The 13,842-nt window shown below is 40.9% G+C and overlaps 1 protein-coding gene across 4 annotated transcripts in view; it reads right to left on the reverse strand.

Annotated features, from left to right (window-relative positions):
• Positions 1–13,842, reverse strand: part of LOC135573358 (gastrula zinc finger protein XlCGF26.1-like) — a 62,234-nt gene that overhangs the window by 10,864 nt on the left and 37,528 nt on the right. For 2 of the 4 annotated variants that reach the window (XM_065022429.1, XM_065022437.1), the window contains 2 exons: positions 6,663–6,911; positions 42–2,607 (listed from right to left, as the gene is read on the reverse strand). In XM_065022429.1, coding sequence (XP_064878501.1) covers positions 1,424–2,607; positions 6,663–6,911 — 1,433 coding nt within the window. In that variant the 3' untranslated portion in view covers positions 42–1,423. Of the gene's footprint in view, positions 1–41; positions 2,608–6,662; positions 6,912–13,842 lie in introns of those variants that run through there. The other 2 variants (XM_065022438.1, XM_065022434.1) reach the window with 2 other exon arrangements.

Genomic DNA, 13,842 nt, shown 5'->3' on the forward strand with positions numbered 1-13,842 from the left:
TAACTATAAAAGAAAAAGAGTTTGAAAAGAGTACAAATTCATTTACAATTTCATTTACTTTTTATTGGCATGTCAATGAAGTTGGCTTCAATAGAGTAACCTAAACATATTCATCATCAATGATGAAAATAACTAATCTAGTTTTTAAATACAATGTAATAGAACACATGTAGTTGTTTCATAAACTGTATATAATTAAACAAATAGTCCTTTAATAGCTAAAACAATCCCCCCAAAATAATGGTGAAAACTGATCATCACACCATCTCTATCTGATACATGTTGTCTACTAACTCATTCCCACAGAACACTGATCATCACACCATCTCTATCTGATACATGTTGTGTCTACTAACTCATTCCCACAGAACACTGATCATCACACCATCTCTATCTGATACATGTTGTGTCTACTAACTCATTCCCACAGAACACTGATCATCACACCATCTCTATCTGATACATGTTGTGTCTACTAACTCATTCCCACAGAACACTGATCATCACATCATCTCTATCTGATACATGTTGTGTCTACTAACTCATTCCCACAGAACACTGATCATCACACCATCTCTATCTGATACATGTTGTCTACTAACTCATTCCCACAGAACACTGATCATCACATCATCTCTATCTGATACATGTTGTCTACTAACTCATTCCCACAGAACACTGATCATCACATCATCTCTATCTGATACATGTTGTCTACTAACTCATTCCCACAGAACACTGATCATCACACCATCTCTATCTGATACATGTTGTCTACTAACTCATTCCCACAGAACACTGATCATCACACCATCTCTATCTGATACATGTTGTCTACTAACTCATTCCCACAGAAAACTGATCATCACACCATCTCTATCTGATACATGTTGTGTCTACTAACTCATTCCCACAGAAAACTGATCATCACACCATCTCTATCTGATACATGTTGTCTACTAACTCATTCCCACAGAAAACTGATCATCACACCATCTCTATCTGATACATGTTGTCTACTAACTCATTCCCACAGAAAACTGATCATCACACCATCTCTATCTGACACATGTTGTATCTCATTCCTCACAGAAAACTGATCATCACACCATCTCTATCTGATACATGTTGTATCTCATTCCTCACAGAAAAATGCAGAGGAAAACAGTACCACCCAGTCAACCAGCCTCAGGGGATATTCAACCCTAAGGGCAAATCCAAAGTCCTCTCAATATATGTAAAGTAGAAGCTAACAAAACACATCAAAACTGACCAGGTGCACACTGATCAGTAAAGTAGAGAGAGGCTAAAATTCTAGAACGCCCCCCTTTTTCTCTGCTCAGTTCTCTCACAATGAGAAACAATAGGATTACAATAGTGTGTTATGCTTTCTTGAGAATTAAGTGATGCAATGACTTTAATCTTAGTTGGTCTGAGAGAACTGATTAGGCTTCTCCCCTTTATGTATACATTGATGTGTTTTTAAGGTATACAATCTGGCAAAACTCTTACCACAGTCAGAGCAGTAGTAAGGCTTCTCTCCTGTGTGTGCTCTTTTATGAACTTTTACATCAGTTGATGTTGTGAAGCACTTACCGCAGTCAGAGCAGGAGTAAGGCCTCTCTCCTTTATGTATAAGTTGGTGTGTTTTTAAGTTGCCCAGTTGTGAGAAACTCTTCCCGCACTCAGAGCAGCAATAAGGCTTCTCTCCTGTATGTATTCGCTGGTGGCATTTCAATATTTCCAATCGGATGAAACTCTTTCCACATTCAGAGCAGCAGTAAGGCTTCTCTCCTGTATGTATTCGCTGGTGAGATTTGAAGTGGTTCTGTTGAGAGAAACTCTTCCCACAGTCAGAGCAGCAGTAAGGCTTCTCTCCAGTATGAATATGTTGGTGTTTTTGTAAATGGATCTGTTGAGAGAACCTCTTCCCACAGTCAGAGCAGGAGTAAGGTTTCTCTCCAGTGTGCACTCTCTGATGAATTATCAGTGTCCCTGACGTTGTGAAGCTCTTCCCGCAGTCAGTACAGGAATACGGATTCTCTCCTGTATGTATACGTTCATGTATTTTTAAGGTATCCAATCGGGAGAAAGTCTTCCCGCAGTCAGTACAGGAATACGGATTATTTCCTGTATGGATACGTTCATGTGTTTTTAAGGTATCCAATCGGGAGAAAGTTTTCCCGCAGTCAGAGCAGGAGTATGGCTTCACTCCTGTATGTACATGTTGGTGTATTTGTAAGTGGAACTGTTGAGAGAACCTCTTCCCACACTCAGAGCAGAAGTATGGCTTCACTCCTGTATGTACATGTTGGTGTGTTTGTAAGTGGATCTGTTGAGAGAACCTCTTCCCACACACAGAGCAAGAGTAAGGCTTCTCTCCAGTGTGCACTCTCTGATGAACTGTCAGAGATTGTGATGTTGTGAATCTCTTTCCACAGTTAGTGCAGGAATACGGATTCTCTCCTGTGTGTATTTTTATGTGTATTTTAAGCTTTGATAGAAATGGGAAAATCTCCTCACAATGTGGGCAGTGGTGAGACCTCTTAGCTCTGTGATCTTCCTGCTGTTGCTCTCTGGATGTAGAGAATGTCTCAACATGGTCTCCTGTGTGAACAACATCAGAAGAACCAGTCAGTGAGATATACATACGACTTCATATACAGTGTGTTCAGAAAGTATTCACATCCCTTGACTTTTTCTACATTTTGTTGTGTTTCAGCCTGAATTTGAAAAGGATTACATTTGAGGATGTATGTCATTGGCCTACACACAATACCACACACATGGATACATGACTAGATATTGGATATCGTTGTACCAACATGAATTCTACTACGACTATGTAGCATCTGAATATGGAGGAGTACCTCATAACACCAGTGGAGTACCTCATAACATCAGTGGAGTACCTCATAACACCAGTGGAGTACCTCATAACACCACTATAGTACCCCATAACACCAGTATAGTACCCCATAACGCCAGTGGAGTACCCCATAACGTCAGTGGAGTACCTCATAACACCAGTGGAGTACCTCATAACACCACTATAGTACCCCATAACACCAGTATAGTACCCCATAACGTCAGTGGAGTACCCCATAACACCAGTATAGTACCTCATAACACCAGTGGAGTACCCCATAACACCAGTATAGTACCCCCATAACCCCAGTGGAATACCCCATAACGTCAGTATAGTACCCCATAACACCAGTATAGTACCCCATAACACCAGTATAGTACCCCATAACACCAGTTTAGTACCCCATAACACCAGTATAGTACCCCATAACACCAGTATAGTACCCCATAACACCAGTTTAGTACCCCATAACACCAGTATAGTACCCCATAACACCAGTTTAGTACCCCATAACGTCAGTATAGTACCCCATAACGTCAGTATAGTACCCCATAACACCAGTGGAATTACGTTTTTCTGAATGTTTACAAATGAATTTAAATGCCTAAAATGTTGCATAACAAGCCACATAAGCAGCGTGGACTCACTCTGTGGGCAATAATAGTGTTTACAATTCATTTTGAATGACTACTGTGGTAGCAGGATTACAAGATTGTTACATTTAAGCACCAAATGGTAGTTTTATTAAATACATCCTAATGGCGCAGAGTGATGATGTCAGAGAGGGATGTGGTGAGAATGGGATGGTCTGAGTAAGGTTCTTAGGACTCTCTCTCTCTCCCTTTCTGAGTTAACTGAGAGGAGTCTTTTTGAAGCTTGGGCTGGCAACTGTTAAAGAGATGGTTTCCAGTCTAGCTTCCTGCAGTTAGTCTGGGTGTAGGGTCAAGGAAATGGGTTTTTGCTAGATAGCTTGGGCTGACATTGACTTGGTGATAATTACCTAAAGCTGTCATTCCATAGACAATATGTGGTGTGTGTGACCCGAGATAGCCTGGAAGAGTTTAGAACAATGCCTCATTGTCTCATCTTCCTGGCATCTGGGAAACTAAGCCGGGTTGGGGGTAAAACACCATCCTGTGTAAATAACCAAGGTTGCTTATGGGAGTTGGAACCAGCCTGACTTGGCATTTTTAAGTCCTATATAAGGTCTCGGTTTTATCATTATCAGTTAGGCTGCTCAGCTCAACAGGCAAGACTGTTGGGCTGACTGGTGTCATTATGGCAATAATTAATAAATATTTAAAAAATATGATTTTTTAAAAGAAATGACCAAGTCTCTTACTTGAATAGAATATTCCACCACACTACCTCATCTCTGTAACCCACACATACAATCATCTGTAAGGTTCCTCAGTCAAGCAGTATATTTCAAACATAGACCACAAAGATCAGGGAGGTTTTCTAAGGGCACCTTTTGGTAGATGAGTAAATGTTTTAATAAAAGACATTGAATATCCCTTTGAGCATGGTAAAGTTATTCATTTCACTTTCGATGATGTATCAATACACCCAGTTACTCCAAAGATACAGGCGTCCTTCCCAACTCAGTTCCCGGAGAAGAGGCCAATCCAACACAACACATCACGGGGGAGTACCACTCTTCACTCTTCGCATGGTGGTAGCTGCATCATGTTATGGGTATGCTTGTCATCGGCAAGGACTTGGATGTTAATTTGGGGATATAAAATTAAACTAAATAGAGCTAAGCACTGGAAAACTCCTAGAGGAAAACCTGGTTCAGTCTGCTTTCCAACAGACACTGGAAGACAAATTCACATTTCAGCAGGACGATAACCAATAACCTAAAACATAAGGCGAAATATACACTGGAGTTGCTTACCAAGACAACATTGAATGTTCCAGAGTGGCCTAATCACAGTTTTGACTTAAATCGGCTTGAAAATCTATGGCAAGACTTGAAAATGTCTGTCTAGCAATGATCAACCAACTTAACCTCTTGCTTCTACTCGGGACGCTTGCGTCCCAACTAGAGCTCTGGAAATGCAAATGCGCTACGCTAAATGCTAATAGTATTAGTTAAAACTCAAACGTTCATTAAAATACACATGCAGGGTATCGAATTAAAGCTACACTCGTTGTGAATCCAGGCAACAAGTCAGATTTTTAAAATGCTTTTCGGCGAAAGCATGAGAAGCTATTATCTGATAGCATGTAACACCCCAAAAGACCCGCAGGGGACGTAAACAAAATAATTAGCATTTCGGCGTTACACAAACCGCACAATAAAATAGAAAACATTCATTACCTTTCACCATCTTCTTTGTTGGCACTCCTAGATGTCCCATATACACTATTTGGGTCTTTATTTCGATTAAATCGGTCCATATAAAGCCTAGATATCGTTATATGTAGACTGTGTGATAAACGAAAAAAACATTGTTTCAAAACGTAACGTCATTTTTTTAAATTCAAAAAGTCGACGATAAACTTTCACAAAACACTTCGAAATACGTTTGTAATGCAACTTTAGGTATTAGTAAACGTTAATAAGCGATAAAATTCATCAGGAGGCGATGTAAAGATCATTAGCTGTCCGTCTGGAAAAATGTCCGGCTAGAAACTCAACGAAAATATCCGGTCCTAGACCTGAGGAAATACGGTGCCCTGCATGTGTTTGACCAAGAAAAAACTCTAAGGGAAATGACAAGACTCTAGACACCGTGTGGAAGCTGTAGGTACTGCAACCTCAGTCAATTAATTGTGGTTCACCTTTATCAATGGGTTCAAGTAGCGCATGGATATATTTTCCCATTTTCAGTGATCAGTTTTTCCTCTGCTTTTCGATGTAAATGCCGTTCTGGTAAAGCCACAGCAGTGATTTAACCAGTTTTATAAACGTCTGAGTGTTTTCTATCCACACAGACTAAGCAAATGCATATACTATATTCCTGGCATGAGTAGCAGGGCGCTGAAATGTTGCGCGATTTTTAACAGAATGTTAAAAAAAGTAGAGGGTAGAAGCAACAGGTTAAGAGAGGTTTAAGAATTTTAAAAATAATAAATGTGCAAATATTGTATCATCCAGGTGTGCTAAGCTCTTAGAGATTTACCCAGAAAGACTCAAAGCTGTAATCACTGCCAATGGTGCTTCTATAAAGTATTGACCCAGGGGTGTGAATACTTACGTAAATTAGATATTTCTGTATTTAAATTTTTTACATTTCAAAAAACATGTTTTGCCTGTCATTACGGGGTATTGTGTGTGCAGATGGCTCAGAATAAATATCAATTTAATCCATTTTGAATTTGGGATGTAACATAACAAAATGTGGAATAAGTCAAGGGGTATGAATACTTTCTGAAGGCCCTGTAAGTAAGTATACTGTACAATACAAAGGGGGAATACAACTACTCTAAAATAATGAGCCATATCATCCTCCACTCACTATCACAAGGGTTAGTAACTACACAGACTCATTTCATATCATCCTCCACTCACTATCACAGGGGTTAGTAACTAGACTCATTTCATAGAACTTTAAAACACTGGTAGTTTGTCTACTTCACTTCTTTAGTCTCCTCTCTGATCACTCCAGATAGCTCAGTGAATAAAATCAATACTGGTGTCAAACCATGCACATCTCAGTAGCATGAAATAACATCTACCTTCTCATTGAAACAGTTCAATATGATACAGTTCTACTGCAACTTTTCATACACAGTGAAAAGTTGGAATGAACAACAAACTTAGTTAGATAGAACCTGCTCTTACCATGATTAACACATTCCCCAATCTTCTCCTCCTCTTCTTCATCTTTAATGTTGACATTCAGCTCCAGTGATTGACTGCAGTCTTCCAGCTTCACTGATGTCATCTCTGGATCCTGCAGTGCAAACTGGGCTCCACTGTCACAATCAGGACCCAGTGACTGTAGGTTTGGACTCAGTGTGGAAGGAGAGAGGCAGGCTGGGTTTGTCCTCACTGTTGATGTTACCGGCCTCAGACTTGATCTGAGTCGGCCTGTAGTAATAAAGAGAAACAGACACAAAAATTATTGTCTTGACAGTTCAGGCACTTTCTTTCTTCTCAACATTTTATTTTTTATTTTTTATTGTTCAAGTATCTCATTACAATAGATCAGGTAGCTAAACATTGATAACAAAACATTCGTTCACATTAAACAAATGCAAACTTTAAATTACACAATGTAAAGTGCAACTGACAGCGTTTTCACTACTTTGCAGATATGAAACAAACAGACAATCACTATATCAGTCAAAAATATTTTAAAAAGCACAGTTTATGCTAAAAAAAACACTTCATAAGACGTTTTAAAAATAGGTCCATTTGACTCAACATTCCATGATGTACAGTAAGACATTGTTGGCAGAATAGATGGATGCAGTTCAATGTGTCATGATTTTCCCTTCTGGGTGACAATCAGAGAGAGCCCCCCCTCCCACCAGAGAGGAAGGGGGGAATGGGGTGAAGTTGGCCAGTTTGATGATGGTCGTAAATACCTTACAGAAACTCTTCCTTGTCATGCAATAATGAGGGAGAGAACCTCTGTGGAACAAAGTGAGTCCTCCCTCAAACTCCCAACATCAACAGACTGGATAATGAAACAATGTTTCTGTAATCCAATCATTTGGAATGGTCCTGTGGGTACTTAAAGAACAATCCTGTTGAATTGATTGCTCATTTGTGATGTCACTAAGGACAGTAGAACAACATAACTGTATCTCTGAAAGTGTACATTTCCCAGTTATCAGATTCACATCTAAATGTTGGGGAGACTTATATGATTAAATATTAAACTATTTGTGAGGAGATGAAATGTGATGTTAGCCTTCTAAATGAGAATAGTTTTTCAATACTCAGTCAGTGACCACACCCGCGTTATTTCAGGCGTTATTTCAGGCGTTATTTCAGGCGTTATTTCGGCGTCATGGAACACCCCCTTTTGTGAGTGCATAAAAGCATTTAAAATGGTCGTGAGCTGAACCCTGAATAATCAACCATTGAGACCAGCGTGACTGACAGCGTGAGCTGAACACTGAGTAATCAACCATTGAGACCAGCGTGACTGACAGCGTGAGCTGAACCCTGAATAATCAACCTTTGAGACCAGCGTGACTGACAGCGTGACCGACAGCGTGACCGACAGCGTGACCGACAGCGTGAGCTGAACCGTACTAAATGGTTAGAAACTCTGAAACGTTCAACAAAGAAGAAGACTAGACTACACATTCACAGTCTGCAGCTGTATATGTAAAATAGTCTAGTAAACTCAACCGAAGACGAGAGGAGAAGAACATATTCCTCTCATCATTGTGGTACTCTTGTAGTATCAATTCTAACGAACACTCCAGAACAAAATCCTAATACAACTACAAAAGACATTGTGACCTCCGGGTTACAAACCAGCGTCTTCTGTTGAACTACTCTCCACAGAAGGACCGGCGATTTCAACAGAGAGACAACAAAGACATACCAGCGTAAATACGTACATAGCAATTATTTTCAAATGAGCGGCCGTTCATGTGCAAAGTATTAGCATTTCCATGAGCATAGTTATCAACTGTATGTATTGGGTCCATTCGATCTTTCCCGCTCTTTATCTGTCCCCACCTCTTTCCATTGTCTACAAAGCCGTCATATCGGGTTAGTCCACTAGGGACCTTTCATTGATTATGTTAGTATTCTATAATCATCCTGTGTGGGTGTTTTTATGTATTTCTGTGTGATTATTTCATTAGTTAGTAAATAAATAATTAAGCCAATTGCGTAAGCTGATTCATCATGAAGACTAGGGTTTGTGCAGATATCCAAGAATTTTGAAACATTCATTATGAGACTGATGAGGTAAAAATGAATAATTGATTAATATGATGAGGGGTAGTATATCGAGATATTCTGATCTACATTTGAGTTAATTCGGGAAACGGTAACTCGCTAAATAAACTTTTCCCGTGGTGCCCCAGGTTACTACTTAATCAATTGTTATATGGTTAATTTAGCCGCGTAATAATTGACTGTGGTATTATTTATTTATTTTATTTATTTATTTCACCTTTATTTAACCAGGTAGGCTAGTTGAGAACAAGTTCTCATTTGCAACTGCGACCTGGCCAAGATAAAGCATAGCAGTGTGAACAGACAACACAGAGTTACACATGGAGTAAACAATTAACATGTCAATAACACAGTAGAAAAAAAGGGGAGTCTATATACATTGTGTGCAAAAGGCATGAGGAGGTAGGCGAATAATTACAATTTTGCAGATTAACACTGGAGTGATGATAAATGATCAGATGGTCATGTACAGGTAGAGATATTGGTGTGCAAAAGAGCAGAAAAGTAAATAAATAAAAACAGTATGGGGATGAGGTAGGTGAAAATGGGTGGGCTATTTACCAATAGACTATGTACAGCTGCAGCGATCGGTTAGCTGCTCAGATAGCAGATGTTTGAAGTTGGTGAGGGAAATAAAAGTCTCCAACTTCAGCGATTTTTGCAATTCGTTCCAGTCACAGGCAGCAGAGTACAGGAACGAAAGGCGGCCAAATGAGGTGTTTGCTTTAGGGATGATCAGTGAGATACACCTGCTGGAGCGCGTGCTACGGATGGGTGTTGCCATCGTGACCAGTGAACTGAGATAAGGCGGAGCTTTACCTAGCATGGACTTGTAGATGACCTGGAGCCAGTGGGTCTGGCGACGAATATGTAGCGAGGGCCAGCCGACTAGAGCATACAAGTCGCAGTGGTGGGTGGTATAAGGTGCTTTAGTGACAAAACGGATGGCACTGTGATAAACTGCATCCAGTTTGCTGAGTAGAGTGTTGGAAGCAATTTTGTAGATGACATCGCCAAAGTCGAGGATCGTCAGTTTTACTAGGGTAAGTTTGGCGGCGTGAGTGAAGGAGGCTTTGTTGGGGAATAGAAAGCCGACTCTTGATTTGATTTTCGATTGGAGATGTTTGATATGAGTCTGGAAGGAGAGTTTACAGTCTAGCCAGACACCTAGGTACTTATAGATGTCCACATATTCAAGGTCGGAACCATCCAGGGTGGTGATGCTAGTCGGGCATGCGGGTGCAGGCAGCGATCGGTTGAAAAGCATGCATTTGGTTTTACTAGCGTTTAAGAGCAGTTGGAGGCCACGGAAGGAGTGTTGTATGGCATTGAAGCTCTGTAATTATTAGATGAATAGCCATCATCGCATTAATGGTAGCAACAACACGACAAATGCATGATTAATATAATTCACCAATACATTCTAAATGTTTTATTTAATTGAATATTACAACATACAATCTACCTGCAGTGAACAGTAGGTAACAATATGTGGATGTCATTACCCTGCCCTCCAGGACACCTACACCACCCGATGTTACAGGAAGGCCATAAAGATCATCAAGGACATCAACCACCCGAGCCATATGCATACGTATATACTGTACTCTATATCATCGACTGATTCCTTATGTAATACATGTATCACTAGCCACTTTAACTATGCCACTTTGTTTACATACTCATCTCATATGTATATACTGTACTCGATACCATCTACTGTATCTTGCCTATTCTGCCCTGTACCATCACTCATTCATATATCCCTTATGTACATATTCTTTATCCCCTTACACTGTGTATAAGACAGTAGTTTTGGAATTGTTAGTTAGATTACTTGTTGGTTATTACTGCATTGTCGGAACTAGAAGCACAAGCATTTCGCTACACTCGCATTAACATCTGCTAACCATGTGTATGTGACAAATAAAATTTGATTTGATTTGATGGGTCATCAAATCAACAATACACATGTTATGTTACCAACGTTATGAGTAGAAAAGAGGTTATAGCAGAGGGCCATTTCTGAGCCTTCGGAAAATTAGATTACTGTTCTACTGTAATGGTCCCGGTCAATGCATGTGTGGTGAGGGAAGTGAATGTGATTGGCTTAGAGGAAAGTGAATGTGATTGGATTAGAGCTCAGGTGAGAACACGGGTAATTGTGTTAGTATTGGATGAAGCATTAGGATGACAGGAACCTCTCCAAAAGGGACAAAGTGTGCCATGGAGGTACTGCTCGGCCCCCTGGGTATCAGTGACTGTACCTGGATCTTCCTAGGTTAGTCATTTATTTAACAGGTCTGGTGTCATGTATTTGGTTGGATCACCATGTCTTCCTCAACAACTCACTGTATACTGGATCCATTGTAGGTTACACAGGAACTGTATACTGGATCCATTGTAGGTTACACAGGAACTGTATACTGGATCCATTGTAGGTTACACAGGAACTGTATACTGGATCCATTGTAGGTTACACAGGAACTGTTGACTGGATCCATTGTAGGTTACACAGGAACTGTATACTGGATCCATTGTAGGTTACAAGGAACTGTATACTGGATCCATTGTAGGTTACAAAGGAACTGTATACTGGATCCATTGTAGGTTACAAAGGAACTGTATACTGGATCCATTGTAGGTTACAAAGGAACTGTATACTGGATCCATTGTAGGTTACAGAGGAACTGTAATACTGGATCCATTGTAGGTTACAAAGGAACTGTATACTGGATCCAAAGCTACCTTTCACTGGTGACTGTCAGCAGCATTACTTTGAAAGACATACTACTGGGCTTATTGTCTGTGTCTCTCTCTCTGTGTCTCTCTGTGTCTCTCTCTCCTCTCTCAAAGTGGACCTCTGGGAGATAACACTGACAGGAGATTTACTATGTCTTTTTGGTGATTAAACCTAAAGAGCATTCCAGAGCATGAGTTAATGTTTCTGTTCTATACGGTACCAGGGAGAGATGGTTCCAGTAGGGCCAGACACTGGTCTCTACCATACCAGGGAGAGATGGCTCCAGTAGGGCCAGACACTGGTCTCTACCATACCAGGGAGAGATGGCTCCAGTAGGGCCAGACACTGGTCTCTACCATACCAGGGAGAGATGGCTCCAGTAGGGCCAGACACTGGTCTCTACCATACCAGGGAGAGATGGCTTCAGTAGGGCCAGACACTGGTCTCTACCATACCAGGGAGAGATGGCTCCAGTAGGGCCAGACACTGGTCTCTACCATACCAGGGAGAGATGGCTTCAGTAGGGCCAGACACTGGTCTCTACCATACCAGGGAGAGATGGTTCCAGTAGGGCCAGACACTGGTCTCTACCATACCAGGGAGAGATGGCTCCAGTAGGGCCAGACACTGGTCTCTACCATACCAGGGAGAGATGGCTCCAGTAGGGCCAGACACTGGTCTCTACCATACCAGGGAGAGATGGCTCCAGTAGGGCCAGACACTGGTCTCTACCATACCAGGGAGAGATGGCTCCAGTAGGGCCAGACACTGGTCTCTACGCAATGAAAACTGTCTGCTGTGAATTATAAGTATCTTTCATACAAAATCTTAACCAAAATCTTATAGATCTTCTCATTGAAAGCAAGTCTAAGAAGCGGTAAATATGTTGTATGTGCGCTCAAACAGGATTCAATGCTGGTCTAACCAATCGAAATCCACGCGTTAGATAAAATACGGAACAGTTCCTTATTTCACTGAAAGAATAAACGTTTTTTATCGAGATGATAGTTTCCGGATTCGACCATATTAATGACCTAAGGTTTGTATTTCTGTGTGTTTTTATGTTATAACTAAGTCTATGATTTGATAGAGCAGTCTGACTGAGCGATGGTAGGCACCAGCAGGCTCGTAGCATTCATTCAAACAGCACTTTTATGCATTTTGCCAGCAGCTCTTCGCAATGCTGTTTTTGACTTCAAGCCTATCAACTCCCGAGATTTGGCTGGTGTAACCGATGTGAAATGGCTAGCTAGTTAGGGGGGTGCGCGCTAATAGCGTTTCAAACGTCCCGCGCTCTGAGACTTGGAGTAGTTGTTCCCCTTGCTCTGCTTCGAGGGTGGCTGTTGTCGATGTGTTCCTGGTTCGAGCCCAGGGAGGAGCGATGAGAGGGACGGAAGCTATACTGTTACACTGGCAATACTAAAGTTCCTATTAAGAACATCCAATAGTCAAAGATACATGAAATACAAATCGTACAGAGAGAAATAGTCCTTTAATTCCTATATTAACTACAACCTAAAACTTCTTACCTGGGAATATTGAAGACTCATGTTAAAAGAAACCACCAGCTTCCATATGTTCTCATGTTCTGAGCAAGGAATTTAAACATTAGCTTTGGGGCGGCAGGGTAGCCTAGTGGTTAGAGCGTTGGACTAGTGACCGCTTTGGGGCGGCAGGGTAGCCTAGTGGTTAGAGCGTTGGACTAGTGACCGCTTTGGGGCGGCAGGGTAGCCTAGTGGTTAGAGCGTTGGACTAGTGACCACTTTGGGGCGGCAGGGTAGCCTAGTGGGAGCGTTTAGTGACCGCTTTGGGGCGGCAGGGAAGTAGAGCGTAGTGACCAGGGAGCCTGTGGTTGCAGCGTTCAGTGACCGGATCCCGAGCTGACGAGGTACAAATCTGTCATTCTGCCCACTGTTCCTAGGCCATCATTGAAAATAAGAATTTGTTCTTAACTGACTTGCCTAAATAAAGGTAAAATAAACATGGCATATGTTGCACTTTTACTTTCTTCTCCAACACTTTGTTTTTGCATTATTTAAACCAAATTGAACATGTTTCATTATTTATTTGAGGCTAAATTGATTTTATTGATGTATTAATAATTAAGTTAAAATAAGTGTTGTTGTAATTGTCCTTATTATCATTATTACAAATAAATAAATAAATAATAAATTGTCCGATTAATCGGCATCAGCCTTTTTTTGGTCCTTCAATAATCGGTATCTGTGTTGAAAAATCATAATCGGTGACCTCTAGGCTTGATCACCAACAAGTAAAAATAGCCTCTTCTCGGGTTACAACACTCACTACCGAGTTACAAACTGCCTCTGGAAGCAAAGTAAGCACAAGAAC

The sequence above is a fragment of the Oncorhynchus nerka genome, linkage group LG2 (assembly GCF_034236695.1).
Source record: "Oncorhynchus nerka isolate Pitt River linkage group LG2, Oner_Uvic_2.0, whole genome shotgun sequence".
Lineage (NCBI taxonomy): Eukaryota > Metazoa > Chordata > Actinopteri > Salmoniformes > Salmonidae > Oncorhynchus > Oncorhynchus nerka.